This window comes from Rhea pennata, chromosome 14 (genome assembly GCF_028389875.1).
Source record: "Rhea pennata isolate bPtePen1 chromosome 14, bPtePen1.pri, whole genome shotgun sequence".
Lineage (NCBI taxonomy): Eukaryota > Metazoa > Chordata > Aves > Rheiformes > Rheidae > Rhea > Rhea pennata.
Window position 1 is genome coordinate 1,985,796 of NC_084676.1, and position 24,587 is coordinate 2,010,382.

General features: G+C 56.3%; 1 protein-coding gene across 6 annotated transcripts; it reads right to left on the reverse strand.

The window, feature by feature from the left end:
• Window positions 1-405: 405 nt before the first annotated feature.
• ARAP3 (ArfGAP with RhoGAP domain, ankyrin repeat and PH domain 3) lies at window positions 406-24,276 on the reverse strand. Of its 6 annotated transcripts, none has more exons than XM_062587741.1 (34): window positions 24,092-24,276; window positions 20,831-21,972; window positions 20,012-20,073; window positions 19,640-19,713; window positions 19,332-19,402; window positions 13,997-14,266; window positions 13,639-13,708; window positions 12,697-12,817; window positions 12,263-12,450; window positions 11,141-11,247; window positions 10,834-11,033; window positions 10,492-10,577; window positions 10,113-10,295; window positions 9,701-9,863; window positions 9,253-9,399; window positions 9,027-9,180; window positions 8,676-8,778; window positions 8,332-8,530; window positions 8,165-8,228; window positions 7,663-7,826; window positions 7,327-7,539; window positions 7,050-7,155; window positions 6,391-6,538; window positions 6,140-6,208; window positions 5,743-5,817; window positions 5,474-5,588; window positions 5,172-5,300; window positions 4,787-4,920; window positions 4,495-4,577; window positions 4,175-4,210; window positions 3,391-3,454; window positions 3,164-3,301; window positions 2,748-2,786; window positions 406-1,851 (listed from the first exon to the last, which is right to left on the reverse strand). In XM_062587741.1, the coding sequence occupies exons 2-34, from the start codon at window positions 21,931-21,933 to the stop codon at window positions 1,219-1,221; spliced, it is 5,511 nt and encodes a 1,836-aa protein (XP_062443725.1). In that variant the 5' UTR covers window positions 21,934-21,972; window positions 24,092-24,276; the 3' UTR covers window positions 406-1,218. The 6 variants fall into 6 exon arrangements, with proteins under 6 accessions (XP_062443725.1, XP_062443720.1, XP_062443726.1 ...); XM_062587736.1 differs by having other exon boundaries at window positions 20,012-20,121; XM_062587742.1 differs by having other exon boundaries at window positions 9,253-9,384; window positions 24,092-24,275.
• Between the last annotated feature and the right edge of the window lie 311 nt (window positions 24,277-24,587).

Consider the following 24,587-nt stretch of genomic DNA (forward strand, 5'->3'; position numbering starts at 1 on the left):
TTTGAACCTTGTGGGCCTCCCACTCTGCACAGGGCTCTTTCCCAGCCCCTTTGCCTTGCCCCCATCCCACTGCACAAAGTGCTGGGAGCAGCCAGCCACTCTTGTGATGGAATGGTCCTGACTAGGACAGACCCACTTCTCTGAAACCTTCAGTAGCTTCCCCTTCCCCAGTCCCCCCCCAACCCTGACCACAAAAGCAGCAGTTCCTCCGTAGACTTTCCCAGGCACTGCCCTTTCCCAGCATATTACAAGGCTTGGTGTCTCTGCTGCAGTCTCCAGCATTGCCCCTCCATGCCCACATCCTGCTGGCTCCCATGTCCCAGCCTTGCATGATGCAGGACCTGGCACTGCCCACAGCACCAGAGGTGCCCTTGCCACCTGTCGTGCATTGACCAAACCCTCCAGTGTACAAATAAACCTTTATTTACTCCGATAATGGAAGAAACTGGTATAACTACCCCAGCTGAGCAGGAGCCGTCCTCCATCGCCAGGACTATATGCTGGGCACATATGGCCAGTCCTCCTCCTTACAGACTCCCTCACCCCATCAATATGCCATGGTAAATGCAAGAAGGGATGTGTTGGATAGCTTGGGTATCTCCATCCTGCCCCCAAGGGTGCAGCACTGGGGATGGGATATTGGGCAAAGCTGAGACATGTCTCAGAGGACCGACGTGGGAAGAAAGTTGAACCCTTGTGCACTCAGCACACCCACGCACCCACTGTGGCACGCGCCTGTGCAGGTAGGCACGTCATGCTCCCCAGTCTGGCACTGCTCCAGACAGCCAGAACTTGCAGACACCATGTTTCTGCTTTCATTTACCTTTTTACTTGCTTCCTTCAGTGCTGCGCCTGACCCTGTGCGTCTGGCTGTCAGACAGCGGATGTGCCACCCACGATAAAGGCACATGGGAGAGTCTCCAGCCTGCGCCCTCCTGAGCAGGATGGCTGTGTTGGCATGGCCCCGGTGCCATGGCTCAGCCTCGGCTGACGCCTTGGAGAAGCACCATGCCAGCTGCTGGGTGCCCTGGTCCCCCAGTCCCAGCCTTGCCTTGGCTCCCAGTCTGGCTCTGGGGTTAGGCCAAGAGGAGGGAGGATACAGGCGCCTTGATGTGGGATCACTTGGTACCTAGCGCCCCTTGCCCAGGTACCTGCCACGTGACGTGACTTGACCCCCTGCCACTCCAGGTCACGTGGCCACCCATTTGGCATGGGAAGTCATGTTACATGCTGGCCTGGCCCTGGCCCTGGCCCTGACCCTGGCCCTGATCCTGGATCTAATCCTGGATCTAAGCCTGGGTGCTGACCCTCGTTCTTCTTGAGGATGATACTACTGAGCTCCTGAATCAATTTGTTGTTGATGGGTGAGGAAGGCTGAATGTTCCTCTTCTTGGGGATCTCCAGGGATGTCTCCATGCTGGGACTGCCCCCTGGCATGGCCACTTGGCCCTGGTCCCCAGCCAGCACTAGAGAAGGCTCCAGGTTCCTCTCAAGAGAGGCCGTTTTGGTGGGTCTGAGCCCAGCAGATCCGCCGTGGGCTGGGCTTTTGTCGCACTCAAGGTTCAAGCCCCTTTCGAGGGACAGAGCTTTGGAGACAGAGGGACCTGAAACCCTCTGGGCTGGATTGGTGGGCAGTGAGGAGCGCAGCGCTGGAGCTGGGGGCTGCTCAGGGAATGGGGATGGCTTCTTGGACCTGTCCACGGAGGGGATGGATGACAAGTCTGCCAGCAGTTCACGGTCCAGCTCCAGTGAGGCCAGCTCAGGGAAGTTGCCCACCTCCTCGTAGACAGGCTCTGTGTCCACCTCCTTTTCCTGCTGCTCCTCCAGACAGTCCTGGTGCATCTTCATGGGCTAGGGGAGATGCAGTAGCTGGGGTGAGGGCACAGTCCAGGAAACCCCAGATGCTCTGTCCCCTTCCTAGTTCACCCTGCCTGGACATGACACGGGTGCTCCCCAGAGAGACCTGCTAGGCCTTGTTCCCTTGCCATGGGGCTGATGCTTCCACTAGACCTCCCCTGGGTTACTTGCACTTCTCCAGGTCTTTACTCTTTCCCTTGGGTTTAGCCTGGGCCCTGGTAGTCTCTAGCATTGTGCCACTGCTGTGCCCCAGGGGATGCTTCCAGGAGGAGCCAGGGCACTAGCACAAGTCCCAGGCCGTGCGCAGGGCTCTGCTCTGGTGCCAGCAATTTCAGGCACTGCTCATTTCTGCTGCTCCTGCCTTGTGCTGCTCTCTTGCCCATCACGAATGAAGGGTGGGCACTTTGGGCCCCATCCTGTGCAAGGTCTGTGCCAGCAGGCTGTGGCACCCACCTAGCAGCCCCCTGGCAGAGGCAGCCTTGGGAGGAAAGGCAGACCCCACAGCCACTCAAGGCAAGGCCTGTAGGCCAGGCAGGGCAGGTGGTCCTGGCAGAAATGACTCCATGGAGAGGAGAAGACAAACCTATTCCCTCACATTTCTCTTGCTCAGCCCCTCTGGGCAATGCAAGGCCCAAAGAGAGCGATGTAAGGAGCTGGACTGGATTTCTGTGATCTTGGCTATGCACACGAGCACTATGCAAGGAGCCACATATAGGACACACAGGGCAATGGCCACCTCATCCTCTGCCATACGGTGTGGGCAGGATGGCTTGTTCTACATGTACCTACATGAACATGGGCAGGATGCTGCAAACGAGCCCTTGCCCTTGGGAGCTCTGAGGCACAGTGCAAAGCCCACATAAACACACTTCAGACATGCAGATACTTACAAAGAACATGGACAAAGTCCTTCGCGTGTGCAGGCGGCGCTAGAAACAGAGGAGACAGGCAGAGATAAGCACCTGATAGCGCGTAGCGGGGTCAGGGCTGGAGGAAAACCTGCCTCAGTAGGCATAGGATGGGCAGCAACATGTGCTTTGCTCAGAGCACAGCACCCTGGCATGCTGGCATGCAGTCCTTGCCAACACCCAGGGCACCAACACAACCCTGCATGTCCCATGGTGCCCTGCACACATGGGGAATCGGCAAGACACACAAACACAGCGCATGGCACACACACACTGCTGGGTGCACAGACATGCACCCAAAGCATCCACTTGGCTCTGGGTGGCACATGCCCCTCTCCAAACTGGTCTCGGGGTGGGTGCAGGAGCACCTGTGGACAGGGCAGCTGCCATGGCCTTACCAAGGTCTGGTTGGCAGAAAGCATGGTGGTGTCGGTGCTGTCCCCATGCAGGGGCACCAGTGGCATGGTGCCAAACTTCTGCTTAGCGAGGTCAGAGGAGGAACGCCGGCGCATGATCACAGGGCGCAGATCATCATGCTGTGTGCAAGGACAAGGCGGGTCACACCACCCTGCTAGCCCCCAGCCTGTCCCAGTCCAGCTGAGTGGCACAACAAGCCTTCACTCACCTGAGCCTTGAGGATGCTGGTGGTCCAGTCCCACAGCTCAGCCTGCCCTGAGCACACCAAGTACCTGCAAAGGAGTCAGCTGAGAGGCTTCCAGGGAGCAGGGCCAACAAAGCCCAGATCCTCTTGTCACCTTGCCTGTGAGCCTGGAGCTGCCATTTACAATCAGATCCCTAGTGAGGCATTCCCATGACTGGCATCAGGAACGGCCCTCTGAAACTCTCCACATGCCCAAATTACTGCTTCAGTGAGAGACAGGAGTTTGCCCAGTTTGGAACTAGGCAGCTCAACCTGGCTGTTCTTGCTGCCCCTAGAAGAACATCAGGGACAAGCAAAGTGTCCAGCCAGTGCTGGCACTATGGACCCAGTGCTAGACACTGCCCAGTATCTGCAGGGTCAGGGAAATAGGGAGAGGATCAGCAGGGTGACAGAGACGGGGCAGGCAGGGAGCGCTCATGGGCACGAGTCTCTGCGGTGACAGTGTGCACAACTTTTACTCTCTTAGCTAGCCTGCCACAGCTCTGTCCTCCTCTTTGGCTGCCCACTCAGCTTAGGGCACTGATTGCCCCTTGAGCCTGGCTCGTTTGCCCCCCATCTTGTGCCACATGTGCAACCCCACAACTCTGCCCTCGAGTGCCCCAGCCAGGCTCCAGCTCTGCCCTGGTGCCTGGGACCCTCTAGCGTCCCAGGAACATGATAAAAAACTTGGCTGTCCCGGCCCCATTAAAACTGGAGACAGGACCCGTTTTGCCCTCTCAGCCCCAGGATGGCAGGGGCAGATACTCACAGCTGCTGCTTGTCCAGGGTCAGGGTGAAACCCCACCTAAAGAAGGAAGACACAGAACATGAGGCATGACCACCAAATCTCAGATGTTGCCATAGGCGCATGGCTGGTGGGGTAGAGGGATCAGGATGCTCGACAGGGCCCAGATCTAGCATGGCTTTGGGTCCCAGTGGGAACTGGGACATTCCCAGTGGCTGAGCTGGAGTGTCTGGTGCCACACTACAGGAACTGAGGGCTGACGGTGCCTGCTCCAGCACCTCAGGAATGGAGAAGGGGTGATGGATACATTCCCCAAGGTCATGTCCAGTGAAGGTCCAACTTACTGGCCTGGTGACTTCAGCTTCTTCCGAATGCCCATGTAAACCTTGGCTGCATCCAGGGGCCACTCTCGCTCTGGCTTGGCGCTCTGGGGAATAACAGCCAGAGGGTTTCACAGCCCAGCTCGGGGCCCATCACATGCCCTCCCATCTGCCCACCCTACTGGGAAGAGGATCCTGCACAGCTGTGGCAGTGCCACCACTTGTCCCTGCAACTGCAGGGCTCTCCCTCCCCATACACCCCAGTTCTCCTCCTGTGCATGGAACACAGACCCGGCCGCACTACGTCCCCCAGTACCCTCTTCTCCTTGAGCAGCAGCAGCTTCCGGTCTCGGATGACGAAGTAACGCTCCTGAAACTTGTTCCCCAGCAGCTTGGGAGGCTCCTCACGGCATTTCAGAAGCCCACACTTGGGGGTCTCACGCTTGGCACCTGGACAGTAGAGAAGATAGGAGGTCAGCGTGGCCTGGGGGATATGTGAGGTGGTATCAGGGGTTATCAGAATGTGTTCCCTTTGTGGGCAAGGCCATGTCCATGATGGTCTCAGGGGTGTGTTGATGGTGACTACAGGACAGTGGGTGGGGTAAGGGGAAACTGGAACAGAGTTGTCCTGCTCTGGGCCCCATCTGGGCCTATCTGGCATTAGGACTGAGACCCTCCGCTGCACCAGTGTGTTGCCTTACCTGTGAAGAGACAGCTGCCCTCTCCGATAGTGACCTTCCTCACCAGCAGGTATGCGGTGCTGGGCTCTGGGAGCTTGCACCACTGCAAGGCCTGCTCCAGGACCTTCTCCTTGGGGTGCAGGGGCCGCTCTGGAGAAGCAGGGACACCCTCATCACCATGCCATCTCCCCTGTGCCAGCCTCCATCCCCCCTGCTCTCTGCCTATCTCTCTGACAGTAAACTGCCCCCCATATCCTATCCCCCTCCTTGCCAGCCCAGTCATGCTGTGAGCATCCTCTTTCCACCATCACCATGATGCTTACCCAGCTCCCCATTCTCCAGGGCCTCAAAAGTCAGCCAGATATCCAGGCTAGCTGCCACGTTGCGCATCTCCAGCACCTGGTTGGTGAGTTCCTCTGCTGTCATTGTGGGGGACACCTGGGGCCAGACACACAGGAAGCTGCGGCATGGTGGTGGTGGGATGGGTCTGCTTGCCAGTGGGCATGGCCCCGGACACACCAGGGACAGACAGTGCTGAGGAACCTGTGCCTCCTCCTCCCTTCTTCCAACATGACCCTTCCTTGGGACTCACCTTCAGGGTGACACAGCAGTCAGGCAGCTTCTGCTCTAGGTAAACCTCAATGATGAGGTCTCCTGCTTGTGAGAGCTGTGGGGAAAGAAAGAGTGGCACTGGGTACCATGCCGGAGTGGTTCTGGTATGTATCACCTGTCCCCATGAGCTGGAAATGGTATCTCAGAGAGCAGAGGGCTGCTTCTCCCTTGGGCATGAGGCTCAGTGATTAGTGAAGGGGAGACAAGGTGAAAGAGGTCCTTCCTCAAATATTTGCCCATGCTGCAGGGAAGTATGGAAGAACAGGGGGGGACCCGGGGCAGGGGCTGGGAAGCAGAGCTGCCCTAGCCTCCAGATAATCTCACAAGCCCATAGCCCCCAGTGTGGCAGAGGCCATCAAAAAGTGCATTCCTGGTACCTGGGTGTCCTTCCAGGTGGTGATCAGACTATTCTCCAGATCCATCTGGGATACCTGGTCCTCATCAATCTATTGGAGGAAGGGCACATGGTGAGGGGGATGGAGTTAAGGTAGAGGGAGATATGGATTGAGGCACCCAGGGCCAAGATGGAGGGATATGGAGGAGGAATAGAACTGCAGAGGAGGATGCAGGGGAAGGCACATGGGACCAATGCAGAATGGGGCAGGCGCAGCCCCTACAAGGAGCTTACATTGAAGATGCTGACATAGTTGTCAATGAGGTCTTCCATCACCTTGACCTCATGCTCCCCTTTGCCATCGGTCTGGAAGAGGCTGGGTGCAAAGAGCAGCGACAGGTTCTTGGTGCTCATCTGGTTGAGATCAGCACATTTCTGTACTCTGGGGCAAGAGGACATGAGCATGAAGGGCCAGCACAAGCTACTCTCTTCCACCGCTTACAAACTCACCTAAAAAGTCAGCCCATTTTTCCCCAGCTCCCCAGATAACCAAGAATGGGAATTTCATGCTGGGTAGTTCCTGTTTGCAGGACTTCCAGTTGCTATCGAACCAGAACACTACCTCATATCCTGCTCTTAATTGCAGACAGAAGTCTGTTTCTTTTCCTTCTTCTGGGACATGGGTGCAGTTGACATCCTGCAAGGGGGTATTGCCTAGTCCCCAACCTCCTCTCTCCCCCTGCTGCAGGGCAATTTTGGGAATGTTTCTACCTTTTGAGATGTCCCAGAGCAGCACCCTCCAGCATACACAAGCACCAGGCTCAGGAGCTGGCAGAGCAGAAGATGGGAGCCAGTGTTTCCTGGCCAGTGGGGAGACCACCCTGCCAAAGGGTCTTGGGGATGCCAGGCAGACCAGGGGTCCCTCTGGGGAGGTGGTCAAGGGGCACGCTCACCGGTAGAGATGCCCGATCAGTGCAGCCAGGGTTTTGTGGTTGAGACGAGGCAGGCGATGAATGAGTTCCTTGTACCGCTCCAGGCGCTGGGGCTTTGAGGAGATTCCTGGAAGGAGGAAAGTGGGTCAGGGAAAATCATCAAGCCAGACAAACCCAGAGCCAACATGGCACTGGGGCTAGCACTGAGATCCCATTTTGAGGGACATCTACAGGCCCAGTTCCAGTGTCCCCAGCAGGCAGCACAGTGTGGAGAAGGGGTTGGGGTGAAGGGAGGTACCTGCTGCCTCCTTCCACTGTGGGTGCAGCTCCAGGGTGAAGATGGGGTCCTCAAGCTCTCGGAAGAACCTCTTCAGCACATCTGTGACATCCTCAATGAAGTTGTCATTGATGCGCAGCTTGACATTGCGCGCGTCCCGCCGAAACTCCTCCATTAGTACCTTGATCCGGGACTTGGCTCCATTCTTGCGGTAAATCCCTTCATGCCGTAGCCCTTGGGAATGGAAGTGAAGTCATGGAGGCCCAATCCTGCTCAGGTATGCTAAGCTCCACTGGTGCTGGAGCTTAGAGAATAGTTCCCCACTGCTCAGACCCACCAGCAAGCCACTGTGCTCACCATACTGCGTGATGAAGGCAATGCAGCTGTCCACGATGATGGGGATGTCCCCACGGCTCAGCTGCTGGTCCCGCAGTGCATTACCCCGGCCCCCTGCCGATGCCTGGATGTCTGCGTACCATGCTGTGGAGTCTGCCCGCGACAAGCCCTGCAGGTAAAATGTCCTGACAACGACAAGGGCAGAGAACAGGGAATGAGGCTTGGGCTACCACCCCCTTCCCCCAAAACACAGTCTGACTCTGGGGCATTGGACAGGGAGCAAGGCACAGCCAGGCTGAGCCAAAGGGCACCGTACACTGTTGAGAGATCCTCAGGCAGGAGACAAGCAGGGCTGGCCCCAACCCTATTGCCCCAGCAGTGTCTGCACTACTGATTTGGGGTCAGCGCTTGCCCACACGTTAATATCTTTGCCCCAGCCTGTTGAGTTTGCTTGGCCTACTGGGACACATTCCCCATCCCTTCTGGAGCCATGAATGGGATTCTTGCCCCTTGCAAGGCTCACCTGCCCATTTCCACCAGAATCAGCAGCTCCTTCTTTTCTGGGGTTTCTGTTGGGGGGACCATACCTGTGTTGGGGCGAGGAGCAGAGAGATCAGTCACCCATGGCCTCCTGCTGCATCATGCCCACTCTGGGCAGCAGAGCAGCTCCCCCCCTCTTGCCACACTGACTGAGTTCCTGCAGCCGCCGGAGGTTGATACTGTCTTCAGCCCCATCATCCTCAGTGGGGCAGATGAAGAGGTGGGCTTTTTGCAGGATGAAGAAGGCCTGCTGCCACTGCTCAGGATTGAGCATGCACTTGTAGCGCAGTTGGCCCACGCGTTGAAACTCATAGCCGAGCAGGCAGTGACAACTCACAGGCGTGAACCACTGGGGACCGAAGGAACAGAAGAGCCTGGTAAAGATAGGGCCCAGCTGCGGGGATATCTGGGAGCAGTCTAACACTGGGGAAACAGAAACAGAGCCCAGGGACCAGTCAGCAGTGCTGGGAGCCCAGGGACAGGGGCTGGCTCACCTTGCCAATGGCACTGGCCCAGGCCTGCAATGTGTCAGGCCCATCGACTCCCAGCTGCTGCACTTTCTCCCCAGTAAGGAAGAGCTCGAGGGTGTAGCGAAACCTGTAAAGAGTGAACCAGCCCAACAAGTAGCCCTTCGCACCCCGAACCTTCGCTCAGATCCCCTGCCCCATCACCTTGGCTAAACTGCACCAAGCTCCCAGTGAGGGGGCAATGCCTATCCCTGCCCTCTATATGTCCACAGGGTCGCTGGGACTTGGTCTGCAGGTCCATCTGTGCCAGTGCTGCTTCCATTTAGGGCAGGTAACCATGACATGGGCAGACAGGGACTGTGGGTAAAGCTGGGGTACCTTTCTGTGGAGCCGGGGCTGGTGACTGCATGGGCTTTGCTCACGCCCAGGGAGAGGAGGTCCCTGCTCTCGATGTGGCTCAAGGGCTCAGTACATTTCTCTGTCTCGAAGAAGAGCAGGGCTTTCTCCAGGGAGCACCAGATGCGCTGGAAGTCTGCAGGAACATGCTGTCAGTGGTGCTGGGGCGGGCACCCTGCGGGCTGCCCTCCCATGCTCCCCCGCTTACCGTCTCTGCTCTTCTTGGTGCCTGGGAGCTTGGGGAGGGCTGAGGCCCGGTGCAGGTACCCACTATGTGTAACTGGCTGAGTGATCTCATTGTAGACGCCCTCTGGGCCTGGTTCTCCTGTGCTGGGACTCCCTGTGGGGCACAGTGCTGAAAATATGGGAACAGGCATCCACCAAAACAGCCCCCAGGGTGGCAGTGCAACCCCACTCATGCATATTTAGGCAACGGGGTGCTCTGGGCAGGGAGGGTTCACAGAAAAGGGGCTCCGGCAGTATCTATCACCCTGCCCCATCCTGAAAGAGGGGTGTAGTGGGGCACCTCAGGTCCCTCAGGGAACTATGATGCCCTTGCTGTGCTGTAGATGTGGGATGTACTGTCAGGGATAAGGGCTGTGACAAAGTGGAAGCCCCCCATGACAACCATTGCAAGACTTGAGTGTCCTCGTTACCTGAACGGTTCCTGGGCCTTTTGTTCTCTGGGCCCCACAACAGGTCAGCTCCTGGGGACACCTCGTAGGCCCCAGGGTCAGCTGTCAGCCCAGCCTCTGAGGATGAGAAGAACTGCAGGACAGTCTTGAGCAGGCCTGGTCCAGTCACCGCAGCGCACAGGGCCTAGAATGAGACATGCACCCCTAGTGACCATGTTACAGCTTCTAAGTTCCCTGACCTCCTGCCAGGCATGCTCAAAGGCAGGCAAAGCAGGAGCACAATCTCCCACCCTTGCCCACTGTTCAACAGGGCAGCCCAGAGTGGGGTTATGGGCACAGTCAGCCAAGCAGGAGCTGTTGATGTCTCAGATCCAGAGCTCTGGGTTTACTCCCAGCACTCCAACATCCTATATGCACCCCAAAGTGTTCTTACCTGGAGCACATCATCCTGGGTAGCGTAGTGGGGATGGGGCAGGCGGTACCGCCCATCCCGGTACTTGCGAGAGATGAAGTCTCGTCTCTGCTCAGCACTTGCATCAGGGTAGAGGCCTTCAGTGGCGAGGAGGCGAGCAGCCCAGAACCGGTTGGCTCTGTCATTACCCAGCATGATGAAGAGCTACAGGAAAGTCCTGGCATCATGGATAGTGCCAGGCCCAGCCAGGGGCAGCAGGATGCTCAGTATTCTCTCACTCCCACATACCCATGTCCACACATCCCAGGGGAGGCTGTGAGGCTATTACCCTGCCAGGGAAAGCAGCTTGACCCCTGGGAGTGCCATGCAGGCCCCAGTTCCCTGTCCCAAGTGCCTCTACCTGTACGATCTCATTGGACCAGACGCTGGTGTCAAGCTTCAGACTTTGCACCTTGGAAATATTGGAGCCCAGGCTCCGGTGCTGCCCTGTGGGGAGCAAGCAAGTGAGCATCCATCCAGTGACTCTGTCAGGATAACTGGCACCAAAATCATACCTATACCCCAGTCAGCATCCTGCCCACCCAGCCTTCATGTGTCACCTGGGTGCTAGCTGGACATAGTCCTCCTTATCATCCCAGCGTCCCCTTCTGGCCTACTTAACAAATGCCAGTTTGCCCCCTGCCCCTACCACACACCCACTTGTCCTTGTACACCCTGGTGCCCTGCAGGGAGCTGTACTAGCCTGCACACTGCTTGCAGATGACCACACACAGGTTGATGGATGCCCAGTCGGGATTCTGAGCCCGGCAGTCTGCGCAGTGTTTGTTGGCTTTGTTGGACCAGATCTTTTCCGCTACCTCGTAGTCGTAGAGTGTCTCAGCTATGGCTTCCTGCAGGGCCTCCATCCACTCGCGCTTCTCCTTCTCTGATTCTGCCATGAAGCTACAAGCGCAAATGCAGCCAAACACTCATGGGCCCGGAGTGGCCAATCCTGGGGCCCAGTGCCCAGATGCTCTCCCCACCTCATCCTACCCAGGCGCTTGGGTTACCTGAATATTTTGAGAGGGGTGATGAGCTCAAAGCTGCGGTTCTTGGCCTCCCGGATAGTGGAGCCACGCATCTCAATCAAGCAGATGCCAATGCCCATTTTAAAGAACTGCAATTCAGAGTGACACTGGTGAGTGGTGATGTGGGTGACACTGCTCAACAGTGCTGGGCCCATGTCTGTGGTGGGCATATGACCCTGGACATGCCTGTAATGCTAGGCTTGGAGCGAGGTAGCTGTGCCCTGCACCACTCAGCTTTACATCCCTGTGGATGGGTGATGGCCTGCTCTGCCAGGACCTGCCATACCTAGGACACAGCCACATCTCTCAGTGGTCCCATATGGGCTGACATAAAGCCCCCTGGAAATATGTTATACCGTAAAATGAAAGGCAAATTCTGCCCCAAACCTCTGAAACCCAGCCTTTCAAATCCGTCTGCTTTGGTAGCCCACAACAGATTGAATCAGGTACACCATAAAGCAAATATCGACCTGAGCAAAATCCAAAGATGGTTGATACCTGCTTGTTTCAAGCCAGGTAAACTGAAAATTAGATGATTAGAAGAACAGGGGTAGTGAGAACATTCAGCAGAAGGAGGTGGGGATTTCCATGGACAGCTGTCAGGGTGCAAAGGGCTGCTGACGGAGATATCTGCTGCCTCCCACAGGATAAGCGTGTATTGCAGCAGGTGTGTTTGCTGGTAAGTTAGTGGCCACTGAGCAAACTGCCTTGTAATGTGTTGGGGTGATTTGGTGTCACTAAGACCTGAACGCTTTCCAGAGATGAAGATAATTTGGTCTTAGTGAGGCGACGGGGAGGGAGGTCTGCTTGGAGAGGGGGGTCCCGGCACCAACCAAGTCTTCAAGCCCAGACTCTTACTGTAGATGCCATGTTTTAAAGGTTCATGGAGAAGGGATGCAGGATCTCAAACTTTCCACTCATCCATTCCATCCTCCCTCTTCCACTCCAGCGTCTGTACAGCCCCTTTGGCACCAGACCTGGTTAAGCTCTCTCCATCCCTCTGCTGCTTTCTGCTCCATCTACTGTCAGCACAACTCTCTGTGCCAGCAGGGTTTCTGGGACCTGCTCTGACCACTGTGCTCACCATGGGGCATTGTCACAAACCTGCTCGCTCTTGTATAGCCACATCTCAGATAGGCTCAGGGCTGCGAACACCTTGGACTTCTGACCCTTCAGCTCCAGGGTGCCGGACTTCTGGCAGTGAGCAGTGTTGGCAGGCCGGGGTTGGGAGCCCACCAAGCGCTGTTCCGTTACCTTCTTCTGCAGAGTGGAGCACCACTCATTCCTCTGGGCTGTACAAGGAGTAGAGGTGTGAGCAAGTGGGTTCAAGCCCTTCTGACCAGGTTGGCTCAGCTGGCATGGAGTAAAGTGCCTATCAGGGATGGCACTCCCCACCACAGGCAGGGCAGAGGAGCCTAACTACTCATTGCAGTCAAGCGGCCTGAGGTGTGGAAGGGGTGAGAGCTGCTCTTTTACAGTAGGAGGGAGGCAGGGATGGTTCCTCAAGGACCAAAGAGCTCTTGTGTTTTTTATCTTACCCTCATTTTCAGCACGAAAGACAAAGATCCGGTGGCTGGTGACGACCTGGAACTTGTTGTCTTTGGTGGAGCGAACCATCTCGATCACGGACAGTGGGATCACCCCCTTAGGATAGGGTTCCTGGAACAAGCCCCAGGGGGGATTACCCTTTTTGCCCTTCTTGCAGGCACCTCTGCAGCCTACATACTGCAGACCCACTTTACAGGGCACACTGGCATCAAAACTGTGGGGCAGAAGAGAGAAGGGGCCATGGCACAGCCTTGGGCCTCCTGCAACACCAGCTGCTCTGAGGCCATGTGTTGGGTGCCACTGACACAGGGCAAGCCTAGCTGTTTGTGCTGTGGGTCTGGAGCAGTAGCACCTGCCACCTTGGCTGGCATGGCAGCTACCAGCTCCCTGCAGCATGCCATTCTGGGTTGTATAGAGCCCCCAAGGCAGGCTGAGAAGATGTGAGACAGGAAAGAGCTGTTTACTCATCCCACACTTCTAATTTGCTGAGCCAGCACCCTCACGGAGAAAACTTCCTCAGTTCAGCACATGCTCTACATCTCCTGTATCCTTGGCTGAGTGCTGCCCTTATCTTGTGACATGGTGGCCACCGAGCCATCATATGGCATGGCCTGAGATTTTGAATTGAGAGAGGTCTGAGGCACAGATCCCTTCGTAGTCTTCCCCAACGCTTCCAGAATGGGGAGACCACTCTCATCTCTTCCCTTGGGAGATGGACCTTTGCTACCCTGTGGGATGGGGCTACATCTTGAGCTCCCCAGGCAAATGGGAGATGGTCATGCTACCATGGCCATGGTGAAGCCATGCAGACTTCTTACAGGAGAGGGAGAAAGGGAGGAAAAGGGGAGATGGCAGCTCACATGATGCCAAGACACCCTGATTAAATGGGGTGGGGCAGCCTCCCCTCTCGCTTACCTCCTGACCTTTCTTACCTTCTCACTGCTGAAGTACATCAGGTTCTTGCCATCAAAGCGGACATAGCGCCTCTGGAAGACATAGTTCCTATCAGGACAGCAGAAGAACAGGACTGTTGGAAAGTGCATTGTACCTCTTAGGACCCCACATCTGTATATGCGTCGGAGGCAGACCTCCCCACAAGGGTGGCAGAACTGAGACTGCAGCTGGGGGGCCCAAGAGTACTGGGATGTCTGAGGGGAGGTCTGGCTCTCCCAAAATGACTCTGAGCGGTTATGGGGCTTGGTGACCAGCCCAACCACATCACCAGCTGTGCCCAAATGAGTTTTATGGGGACCTGGCTGACCCATCACTACCCTGCAGGTGGGCACATACCCCTGTGGAGAGAGCTTGTCCAGCCAGCCCCTAAGCATAGTGAGCCGGGGCTCGGAGAGGGAGGTGTAGCTTGCATAAGGGGAGATGGTCAGGTCATCCAGGATCTCATCCGGGTAGAAGTGGGATGGAAGACTGAACTGAGCGCCCTCAGCGTGTGGTGACTCCACAGTGGAGTAGCCCTCTGTGTCATTCTGGATGATGCGGTCGATGAGCTTGGTCCGTGTCTCCTCATCCTCACTCTTTCCATCGCTGCTGCACTCGCTACTCGTCCTGCATGAAATGGGGCTGTGGGACCCCTGCTGTGGTGGCTTGGCTGCTCACCACATGGGGACTCACAGGGCCTCTGATCAATACAGTCCCCTCAGGAGATGTCTCACACTGCTCCTGGCCCCACCCTGAGTTCCTCAGGACACCAACAACTCTGTGACCAGAGTAGGATAAGGAATCAGTACTCAGGAGCCCTGTGGCCATCAGCAGCCTGAGGCTTAGCCAGTCCTATACAAAGACAAGAAACCCAAAGGCACAATGCCCAGAAATAGTTTGCTCCCAGGCTGGGCTGGGAGCAATAGGCAAAAAATCTTTCCACACCTTAGGTGATATCGCACAGGCCACCACACAACCTGCGCCGCCCCCCCCCCCCAGCCTCTCTGCCTTCCCCTCAACACATCGTAAGCAGCAAACTGAAGTCCCATACTTTCCACATTACATGTTGTATACCCTGCTGTACACCCATTCCAGCTCCCTGCCTACCAGGGGGCTTCAACCTGGCATCTCTCCCCCACCCTATTGGCTTTCATGACACCTGGAAAATCCTTCTGCCAGCAGCATCCTGCCTCACTCTAGTGTCCTGAAATGGGGCTACCAGTTTCCAAAGGGATTGGGACGGAAAAGAGAAGGACAGGTGGAGCTCCTGCATCAGTCTCATTTTCTTGGGAAGCTATGCTAAAAACCCAAGCCAGACCTGGTTAGACTATCCAGCGATAACAATAAAAGGAAATTACAAAAATAAACTGCTAAGCCTGCCCCTTCCCCTCAGACAGACATTTTTTCCCCCAAAGGAAGTGTTTTGGAGAATGCCTGACAGTCCAAGAGCTCACAGGGGAGCTGCCCAGGTGCGGTGGTGATTGGCAGAAATACATTCATGGCCATCAGCAGCCAAGACTCCCCAGCACCAGTGGGATAGCACTCATGCCACTGACTTGCTTGTGATACTGAGTCTGGGCCCAGCCCCAGGACAAAGAAAAGGGCAAGGAGGAAATCAAAGCTCTGGAACAACTTCTGTCTGAGAAAGACCTGAGTAAGATGTGGCTCCCCCCAGCTCAGAAAGGGTCACTGATAGGGAAGAGGTTTCTGAAGTCATGAGCGGTGTGGGGAGGGCAGAGGGGCTTCTGCAGGTCACCATCGCTTCAGTCACAGGAGTTGGGAGCCATTGGAGAAAGCCAACAGGAGCAGGGCAGAGAACAACAAAGGAAAGGAGCAGCTGATCCACGGGACTCCCTACCACAAGATGCAGTAGATGGAGGGGGGTACTAAATACAAGAAGGCTAGAAGTACATAGGCTAGAAATAGAAATGCAGACTGGGAGAATTATCTTATACATTTCCCCTGATCTTAAATTCTTCTCTAAGCACTTGCTTTTGATCACTGTCTCACATGGGAGCCAGGATACTGCGTCCACCTTTGCTTTGACCCTTGACAGGCACCTTGCTATGCCCTTATGCAGCCATAAAGCAGCAGATCTCCCTGAGCTATGTGGTAGAGGCAAGACCTGAAGTTTGACTGGGAACATGTTGGGCTGAAACCACACAAACTAGTTTTTCATGTGTCTCTGCAAGGTCAGGTATCTGTAGTGGTGATTTAGGGCCAGAATCCAAGGAAAGGCATAATCATCAGGACTGTAAACCTCAGGATGACTTAGGGGACAGGGCTCAGAGACTGGCAGCATGGAGACTGGCAGCAGGGGAAGAGTAGTGACAGCCTCAGGCCCCTCTAAAGGCAATGCTTAGCAGAAAGCGAGCAGATCAAGACTTAGAAGAGGGGCCTCACCACTTGGCACTGAAACATCACAAAGGTCTGACTGATGAGTCCCCAGCCAAAGATTTCATTCTAAATCTCCCTTGCCCTTTGCTGAAGATGCTGAGATGCCCCCAGGTATGGCTGAAAGTCTTGGAAATCATTGCCCTCACCTGTGGGGGGATAGCATATGGGGTCAAGGAGGTGGTGGAGGAAGGAAATGGCATGTTTGGTTCCAGTGTCTGCGAGAAATATGAGAAATGTTCATGAGGAGCTGGGACTTCCAAAACACAACCAAAATTGCTCTTCAACTAGTATAACAGAGCCTTGGCAGAACAATTTTTCTGGCTGGAGTCCCAGTCCACTGTCCAGCTTCTTCGAGATAGACTGGTCAGGGGGACGGGAGGTTGGAGTACTGTGTATGTCAAAGAGGTAGACATCAACTCTGAGTGCCAGAGACAGATCTGCTAAATAGGTCAGAGAAAGAGAAAAGGATGGGAAAAAAAACATGCACCTCTTCCCAGGCCATGATTTACAGCCACTGAAAGTATAAAAAGCCAGTGGACAAGTAACACCTGACTGGGACAAGCAGAATGCACAACTTTGCAGGAACAGGGTCTCTCAGCATGCCAGGGATCAAAGTAGATGGAGCTTACTGGGACAGAGGCCATCCCCCAGCTCTGCCCTGGAAGACAAGGTGCTCGAGAGGGCTACCAGACATTGAGGCCACAAAGGCCAAGTTCTCTCCATTTCCAGCTGGTGTCAGGCAGTGAAGATAACTAGCCTTAGAGCCAGGCAAGTCCCTTGTGCAAGGAGAGGGGAAGTCATTGACTACATGAGGTATTTCCAGGAGAGCAGAGCCTGGGGAAATTTGCCTAAGATGCACTGAGTTGGGGCAGAGGCAGCCTAAGTCTCTTAGCAGTCACACAGGAGAAGTGGTGGAAGATGGAGAATCCAGGATTGAAAGAAGGGCATAGGATGGTGGTAGGGGCAACAAGGAGCCAGGAATGGGTCTAGTTACCTCAACTGAAAGTTATGGGCTAAATAACTGACTTACTTTTGGGGACCTGGAGGATAAAAGAGAGATAAGTAGCAACCTGTCAGCGATGACCAGTGTCTCCCTTTCTCCAGTGAGAGAAACTCAGGGCATCTCTCTCACTGGAGAGCAGTCTCCTGGCAGCTCAGGCACCCAGGCTGTCTGCTTGGTGTTGGAGCTGCACACCTGGCCCTTGAACAAGGCAGCTCTCACACTGTGACCACTGCCCAGAGGAGTTATCTAGGTTGAGAAGCAGATGCTGTGCCAAAGGGGTTTGAGAGCCTCTCTGAGCTTTGAGATTAGGACATATTTCCCTTAACGAACTGGTTGATGGGCTAGAGGAGATGCTAATTGTGTCCACAATGGTCTGGTGCTGGGCAGGGTGCCAGGTACTGGGGAACAGGATAAAGAACTGGCCATGACCAGGCCATTGGGGCCAGTCTGGGGAGGAAAGCATTGCACCAGTTGGTGAGAAATGGAAGGATAATAGATGGCTGGCCAATGAGGTCTGGGACGACAGGGCAAAAGATACTCAAAGGCTTTTCTTTCTGTTGTTCAACCCTCTGCATCCCCCTCTCAGCCTTATTTAGAGCTCAGGCTGGGAGAAAAAAAAACTGTGAACAGCTTCTGGCACCCTTCTAATAGCCACATCCTGTCTCTTCTTAGTGAATCCAGGCTGCAGACACTCTGTGGAGAGCTTAGGAGGTGATGTTAGAGCCACAAGTGCCTGGCCAATGCCTCGGTACCATTATTAGCCCCCAGCACTGAGCAGGTGACTGTGTGGCTGAGGAAGAGTGCTGGGTGCTGGGCAGGGCTGTGGGACAAGCAGCAATGCAGCCTGGGAGACCACACAGCCAAGATGGCACCTTCCCCATCTTGCCTCCCCATGAAGGCATGACTTGGGGTGCCAGCTCGGGATCGCAGCTCCATGAAGGCTGCTGGATGGGCACCATGAGCAATGGGCTGATGTCGAGCCCTGCTCTGGGATGAGGTGAACTGTAGGTTCAGAGGCTCCATAGCAGATTTCAGTATTTCTGCCTGCAAAATTCCTGTTCACAGCTATTTGCAATTCTCATTCTTGTGGACTATGCTAATTCTGATCTGCTACAACGTCTGGGCTCACCATGACACTGCATCAGGCCATAGTGCAGTGACCTACATCCAAAGCAGGAGAATAGGGAACTGACCTACACTGAAGCCTGAAAAGCAGGGAGAGAAGGACACACCAGCCTGGCAAGGACACAGGGAGAAGGGAAGGACACAGAACTGCAACTTGCCTTCTTCTAAGTAACACAGGAAAAGGAACCCTCCCCTTTCTAAATGGGAAGAGCAGCTTTCCTTCCTCTTTCTCAGATGCTATCAGGAGTCATGGAAAGTACATTTCAAAAGAATTTTAAAGATGCTCTCACAACCTCAGTGGAGGAGAAAGGCATCTCCTCCTATCTGCTTGGTCTAGCTGCTCTTTCAGCAGTGAATGACTTACTGAGCAATGCAGGCAGCTGAATGACTCCCCAGGCAGGGAAGTCTTAATTCAGGCTTTTCAACATGAAGGTAAAACATCTTCATCTCTAAAGATCAGACTGATCAAATCTGAGCAGAATCTAAATTACTGCAATTGTCAGGACCAGGAGAACCCAGTTCACTGCTGGCCCGGGCAAAGGAGAAACCCCCAAACCTTATTAACTTAGTTAAAAACTTCAGCAAAGCTGCCTCAGTGCCGTTACCCACAGGATGGTGCAGCAGCAAGCACAGACTTGCTGCTCTAGAGTCTGGGGATTGGGTATCTCCCCGGCAAAAGCTCGGAGCCCTCCTGTTCCTGAGCTGGCTTCAGGAAGCACTCTGATCCCCATCCCTTGGCAGGCCCCTGTAGTGTTTCCTTGCTCCCTGCAGTCAAAGCCAGGTTCCACTCAGAATGTGGATGTCCAGTGCCACCTAGCACTGACCCAACATCCAAGCTGTCTCTCCTTCCTGACACTTGTTGGACAGCATGCTGCTACCAACAAGCGGTTTAATGGCACCTGGAGTGAGCACCATCTCACTGAGAGCTGCCAACGAGCACTGCTCCCTCTCCTCTCTGGGCAAGACAACAGCTCTTCTCCAGAGATGGCCAATTCAGTCTTTACCTTGCGAATCTATGTCAGGGAAGGACCCTCAGACACCTCTCAGGACTTGGACCATCCTCAGATATGTCCTATGTCCCCCACTTGCAAACCACAGACCCTGGAGGCAGGCCTGGTCTCTGCACCCCAGAGGAGGGAGCCCCCAAAGCAGAACGGAGATGCCTACCTGCATGCTTCTCTCTCCAGCTCCAGCTCTGCCCCTCCCTCGCAGGACTGCCTGGAAGGGATGCCCATGCCCTAGAAGGAGATATCATTCAAATATCCTCTCCCTTCTGCCATCTCCCATTCTAGGCCTCCTCAGCCTGCCTGCCATACTGACTGAGCAGGGCGCCCAGCCAGCATCCCCCCGGACAGATACTGCAGTCTCACTAGTTGGGGCTCTCTGGTTTGCAGTTGCTGGCGGCACACAGAGTCTCTCCTCAGCACTCTGACCCATAGCAGGAGCCACCAGCAGCCCCAGAGGCCTTGTCTCACCTTCTGTTCCCGGGCAGGGACCTCATGCCCAAAGATGGACTCGCTGTAGGGGTTGATGGGCTGCTCACTGATGTCTGTGGGCAGAGAAACAGCTGTCAGTGGTGCCCACTGCAGAGCAGCTACCAGCCAGGACCATAGAGCTCTGGAGGGGGACTTATCCCTGAGCCTGCCTTGGTGCACCCCATGCATCCAGGGTATGCCGACTGGCAAAGCAGTGATGCCTGCCCAAACACAGGTAAGGCCGGGCCCTGCCTTGGAGCGAGGAAGGAGCACAGGGCAGGACCAGGATGGATGCCCCCCTCTCTGACCTCCCAAGGGGACCCCACCCACTGAGGGCCCCACTGCACACACTCAAGGCCTGGGGGCTCTCACCTGGCTTTGTGGCCGGTCTCTCTGGGACAGGGGGCAGGCCTGCGGCAGACCAGCCAGGACTCCTGGAAGAGTAGAGATGGGTTTCTGCAGATGTGGTTGCCTGTGCTGAGCTGAGACAGGATGGAGAGTCTGGTGGGACCTCAGGATAGTTGATGTTTTTTTTTTCCACTTCATTTTCCTATCTGGTTTATACAGGCCAGAGGCTGCATCTGATGAGGGCTCAGCACAGCTTTGTCTCCAAGGATGTGCATCATTTTCTCCATATTCTCAGCACCATCCCTGCTCCCCTTCCCCTGAGAACTGCTCCTGTCTGGAAACAGCTAGGCTGTGTCTCCAGAGGCCCACAGGCATTTCCCATCCCAGCACAACCCCCTCCGTCCCCTCTAATTGCTCCTGTGTTGGCCCCAGGGCGAGTCAGCCCGAGCCCTCAGCCTTACCCACACCTTTCAGGAAGTCCCAGACTGAGGGCTGAGAAGTGGCAGCAGTGGCTTAGCATGAGCCCTCAAGGGTCCAGGGATGCTCAAACTATAAGGAGTCTAGCTGCCTGCAGGACACATTTCCCTCCTCACCTCTCTGTGCAGAACACAGGAAACAAGTGGGGAGTATAGTGAAAGAGGCTTTGTTAGCATCCAGAGGCAGACAGGGCCTGGTGGGGGATGGAGGCCCCCAGGAGCCTAGTTGTGGCTGTAGACAGTATGGCTGATGAGTGACCCAGGGGACGTGTGCGCGTTCTAGAACCCCAGCCCTGCTCTTTGCATCCAACTGTGGCTGACCTGCACCCTGTTCTGTACCTCAGGGCAAGGAAAAGCATCTACTTACTCAGGCTTGTTGACCAGGTAGGTCATCTCCTGCAGGGATGGCCCTGGTGGCTCAGTGAGAGTCCGGTCCTGGGGACCATTCTCCCCTCCTGGGTCCTCAGTAGGTGCCAAAGATGGCTTGAGTCCTTCATAGATGATGTTGGATACCATTTCCAGCCTGCCCTGCCCTGAACCCAGCTGTGAAGGTGCCCCAGGGTATGGCAAAACATCTGTCTTGGCTGAGGTGGCCACAGCAGGCAGGGAAAGGTCAGATGTGGGGCGACCCTCTGGCAAGCTTGCTGGGCTGGACTCGGGTGCTGGGATCCTGTGGCCGAGCCGTGGTGGCACAGATGGGACAGACGAGGAGGGTTTTTCTGAGGTTTCCAGGGTTTGTCCATGATCCACAGATGCAGGGAGTCTTTTCTCCTCCCGAGAGCTCTCCCGTGTTGCTGACCGGGATGCTCCTATACCCATGGTAGTGGTTGCTCTTGGACTAGTCTGCTGCTTTGGCCTGGCCTCTGGGCTCTCCAGATCTGTAGAGCTCTCCCCTGGCACAAACCCCTCCAGTACCACAAATGCCCCAGGAGTCCTGTCACTGTCCAGGCTTTGTGTTAGCACTGTGCTCCGTGCTGCTGGTGTGGGTGCCAAGCCCTGCTCTGGCTTTGAGCGATGGAAAACTGTCCTTGGCTTGGGAACTGGCCTGACAAGGGGTGGAGCAGGATCCTTCTCCAGAGGGGATGTATGGTTGGGCTCAGCAGCACGCTGCTGCATCTCAGAGACGTCAGTAGCCCCTCCCAGCACTCCTTTCATGGCATCCTCACCTATCTGGGGCCTTTGGGCCACATCCAGGGCCTCCATGCATGCAGCAGCTTGAGGATGGGCATCTCTTGCTGCAGGTTTCCTCAGAGGCCGCCCGAGCAGCTGTGTCTGCTGCACCAGGTTCAGGATCCTTTTGCGGTGCCCAGTGGCGGTGATGCCAATCTGCTGTAGGTCCTCACCATCCAGTAAGGTGGCATCTCTGGCCACATGGTACCCATGCTGTTTAAAAACATCCTGGTACCTCTCCAAGTGGATGCTGGCCAGCCAATCAGCAATATCAGAGTCAGGACTGTACTGGAAGCTCATGGCCCTGGGTCCCTCTGCAATGGGTGCTCAGTCCATCATCTGTGGAAGGAAGAGAGAAAAGAGGTGAGTAGGCAGCAGGACGAGAGAATGGGGTCTCAGCTGCCATGAAGCAACCAATGAGTCCAAGCTGTCAGCATGACTCCCATCGGTGGGAGTGTGGGATGCTGTCAGAGCCCTCCTTGCTCACCCACACCAGCCTTGCCTCTACCCCCAGAGCTGCTCAGAGCCGCTCACCTCCCAAACCAAGAAGCCAGGCATTATGAACACATCCTGTTGTTTCTCAGCCCAAAACCTCTCTGCCCCTCCCCAGAGCTGCTGGATCCTGACTCCACTTTGTCAGGGAGGTTGTGACCCAAGCCTAGACAGAAACCAGCCCTCCTGCGGGCTGCGAGGGCCTTGCACAGGCACGGGCTTCCCACTCTCAGAGAGCAAGCCAGTGCCACGCGGTGGCATCCCTGGCTGCGCAGAGGCGAGCCCAGGCTCTGCTGAGCTCCCGAGCTCGGAGGACGGGAGCGCGACGCAGCCGGGGGTGCAGCCAGGTTCCCTGCCGCATCCTGGTGGAGGGGGGCTGCTGGAGGCAGCTAACTGCTTTGCAGCTGGGCCCCTCCCAGGGGATGATCTTCGATGCGGGGGCCAGCTCGGGGAGGGCTCTGCTGCCGGAAGGGCCAGACCATAATCTTTCTAACTGCTGGTGAGGGCATGGGAGAGGTCAGCATGACTCAGAGGCAGGCTGAGGGGGACAGCCTCCCACAGAGAGCCAGGCTGGCCCCGGCGCCCAGCCACAGCCCACCCTGGGGGCTCCCGCGCTGCTCGCCACCACCTGAGGGTTGAGATGGCCGGAGGAGCTGGGGGGGCTCCTCACGGCGGGGGCAGTGCTGCGGGCTCAGCGCAGTGCCCCACTCTGCGGAGGACCCGCATCCCAGAAGTCCTGGCCAGCACAGCTCCTGCAGCCCCCAGACAGAGCTGCAGGCTGTCTGCGGAGCACTGAGTGCCTTTTCCCATGAATCACGCTGCTTCGTACCAAACCATCTGTGCTGACTGTGCTGCCACTGGGTCTTTTTCCAGTTCCTCCATTTCCCTCTATTGTTCGGTGCAGGCTTCCTTCCTGCTGCCTGCCTTCTCCCACGCATCCCCTTCCCCCTCCCGCGGGAGCCACATCCCAGCCTGCTGAGGGGGAGCCCAGTCAGGCTGGATGCTGCAGGAACGTGCATGCTTCTGCACACGCGTGTGTATCTGCCTGGCACTGGTTGCTGCTTGTGCTGGTGCAGGCAGCGGGTAGGTGTTGCGTGTGCAGCATGTAGGGAAGTGTGAGTAGGCTGGCGTGTGAGAGGAGGAGGTGGTGACCATGGGAGCATGTGGAAGTGCATGGGAGCATGGTGCCAGGCAAGCACGCGTGAACACTGAGGCTCTGCGGGAGCACACTCACACGCCTGCCTATTGCTGGGTGTGGGGTACGTGCGGTGCTTGTGGCGAACCCTGCGGCTGTGTGTGTGTGTGTGCGTGTATGTTGGGGGCTCGCAGTGGGGCAAGCGGCTGCACACCAGCATGTGGTGAAGAAGGGCAATCATGGCAGGAGCTGACTGAGAAGCCAGGAGAGCAGGAGATGGGGACATCACAGCTGGAAGGCTGCCTGTTGTTGTAGGACCTAGTTGTAGGAAAGGTCTGGGGGAGGGGGGAGTGGGGGCAGATGTCCCACGCTGGACTTGGCTAGGTGTTTCTGCTGCGGGGTTAAAGGGCCAGACTTCAATCTGACCATCTGGCACTGAAATGGGGCAATTTCCCCCTTTCTTGAGCCTGTATCGACCTTAGTGATCTCTGGCCGGGTTTACCCACTGCCTGCCCTACCCAGAGCTTCACGAGGCAGTCTCCCAGCAGGAGCAGGCTCCCGAGAGCTCTCCGTGTCCAGGCATCAGGGCTGGGACAGACTCCGAGCTGTGGTGTGGCCCTTTGGGGCAGTCTGACTGTGCCCTGCAAGCAGTGACACTTGCATAGGAAAGTGGAATTTGTCCCTGTCCCTGCCTGTCCCCTGTCCACCCAGGCAAACAAGCCGGTGTGGTCGCTGGCAGTGGGCATGGACTGCCCTGACCCCTGCCCCTCCCACAGAGCCCTCACCCCCGAGCCTGCCGGTCCCCCTGCCATCCTTGGGGTGCTCCCTCACCTCTCGCCCTGCAGTGTAGTCCATGGCCCCCGGGGCCAGCTCCAGCAGAGCAGCATCATGGAAATGCTGCTGCAGGCTCCACGCTGCCTTGCTCTGGGCTCCAGGGTGATGCCAATATGTCCCTGCTGGGCATAGGGCTCCGCTCCCGGGCACAAGAAGGCAGCCCTACAGGAACTACCGACCGACTTCAGACACCCAGCCTGCGCCTCCCACTGCTGGTCCCTCCTCTAGGCCAACCCTCCGGGCCCCATCCTTGTCCCCACCCTCTCGTCCTGCCCCTTCCCCAGCACTGCCTCTGTGCTGCGTTTGGCCCCTGCTCTGGCTGCCCCGGGTCCTGCACCTCTGCCAGGCTCTGCCTTCCTTCAGGTGCTTTCCCTCACTCTCCATCCTCTCTCACCTTCCCAGTGCTCTCCCATCCACTTCTCGCAAGCCCTCAAATGTGTCCTGTTGCATTGCCATGGGGATACCTGGCTGCCCCAAGACTCAAAGTGCAAGA

Bases quoted from the DNA above. Each gene is read 5' to 3' on its own strand.
- ARAP3 (XM_062587736.1), bottom strand. From the start codon at position 21,933: ATGAGCTTCCAGTACAGTCCTGACTCTGATATTGCTGATTGGCTGGCC. The intron at 10,296-10,491 runs GTAGAGGCACTT...ACTTTCCTGTAG, and splicing joins GGTCCAATGAGATCGTACAG to CTCTTCATCATGCTGGGTAA. The intron at 9,181-9,252 runs GTAAGCGGGGGA...ATGTTCCTGCAG, and splicing joins CACCAAGAAGAGCAGAGACG to ACTTCCAGCGCATCTGGTGC.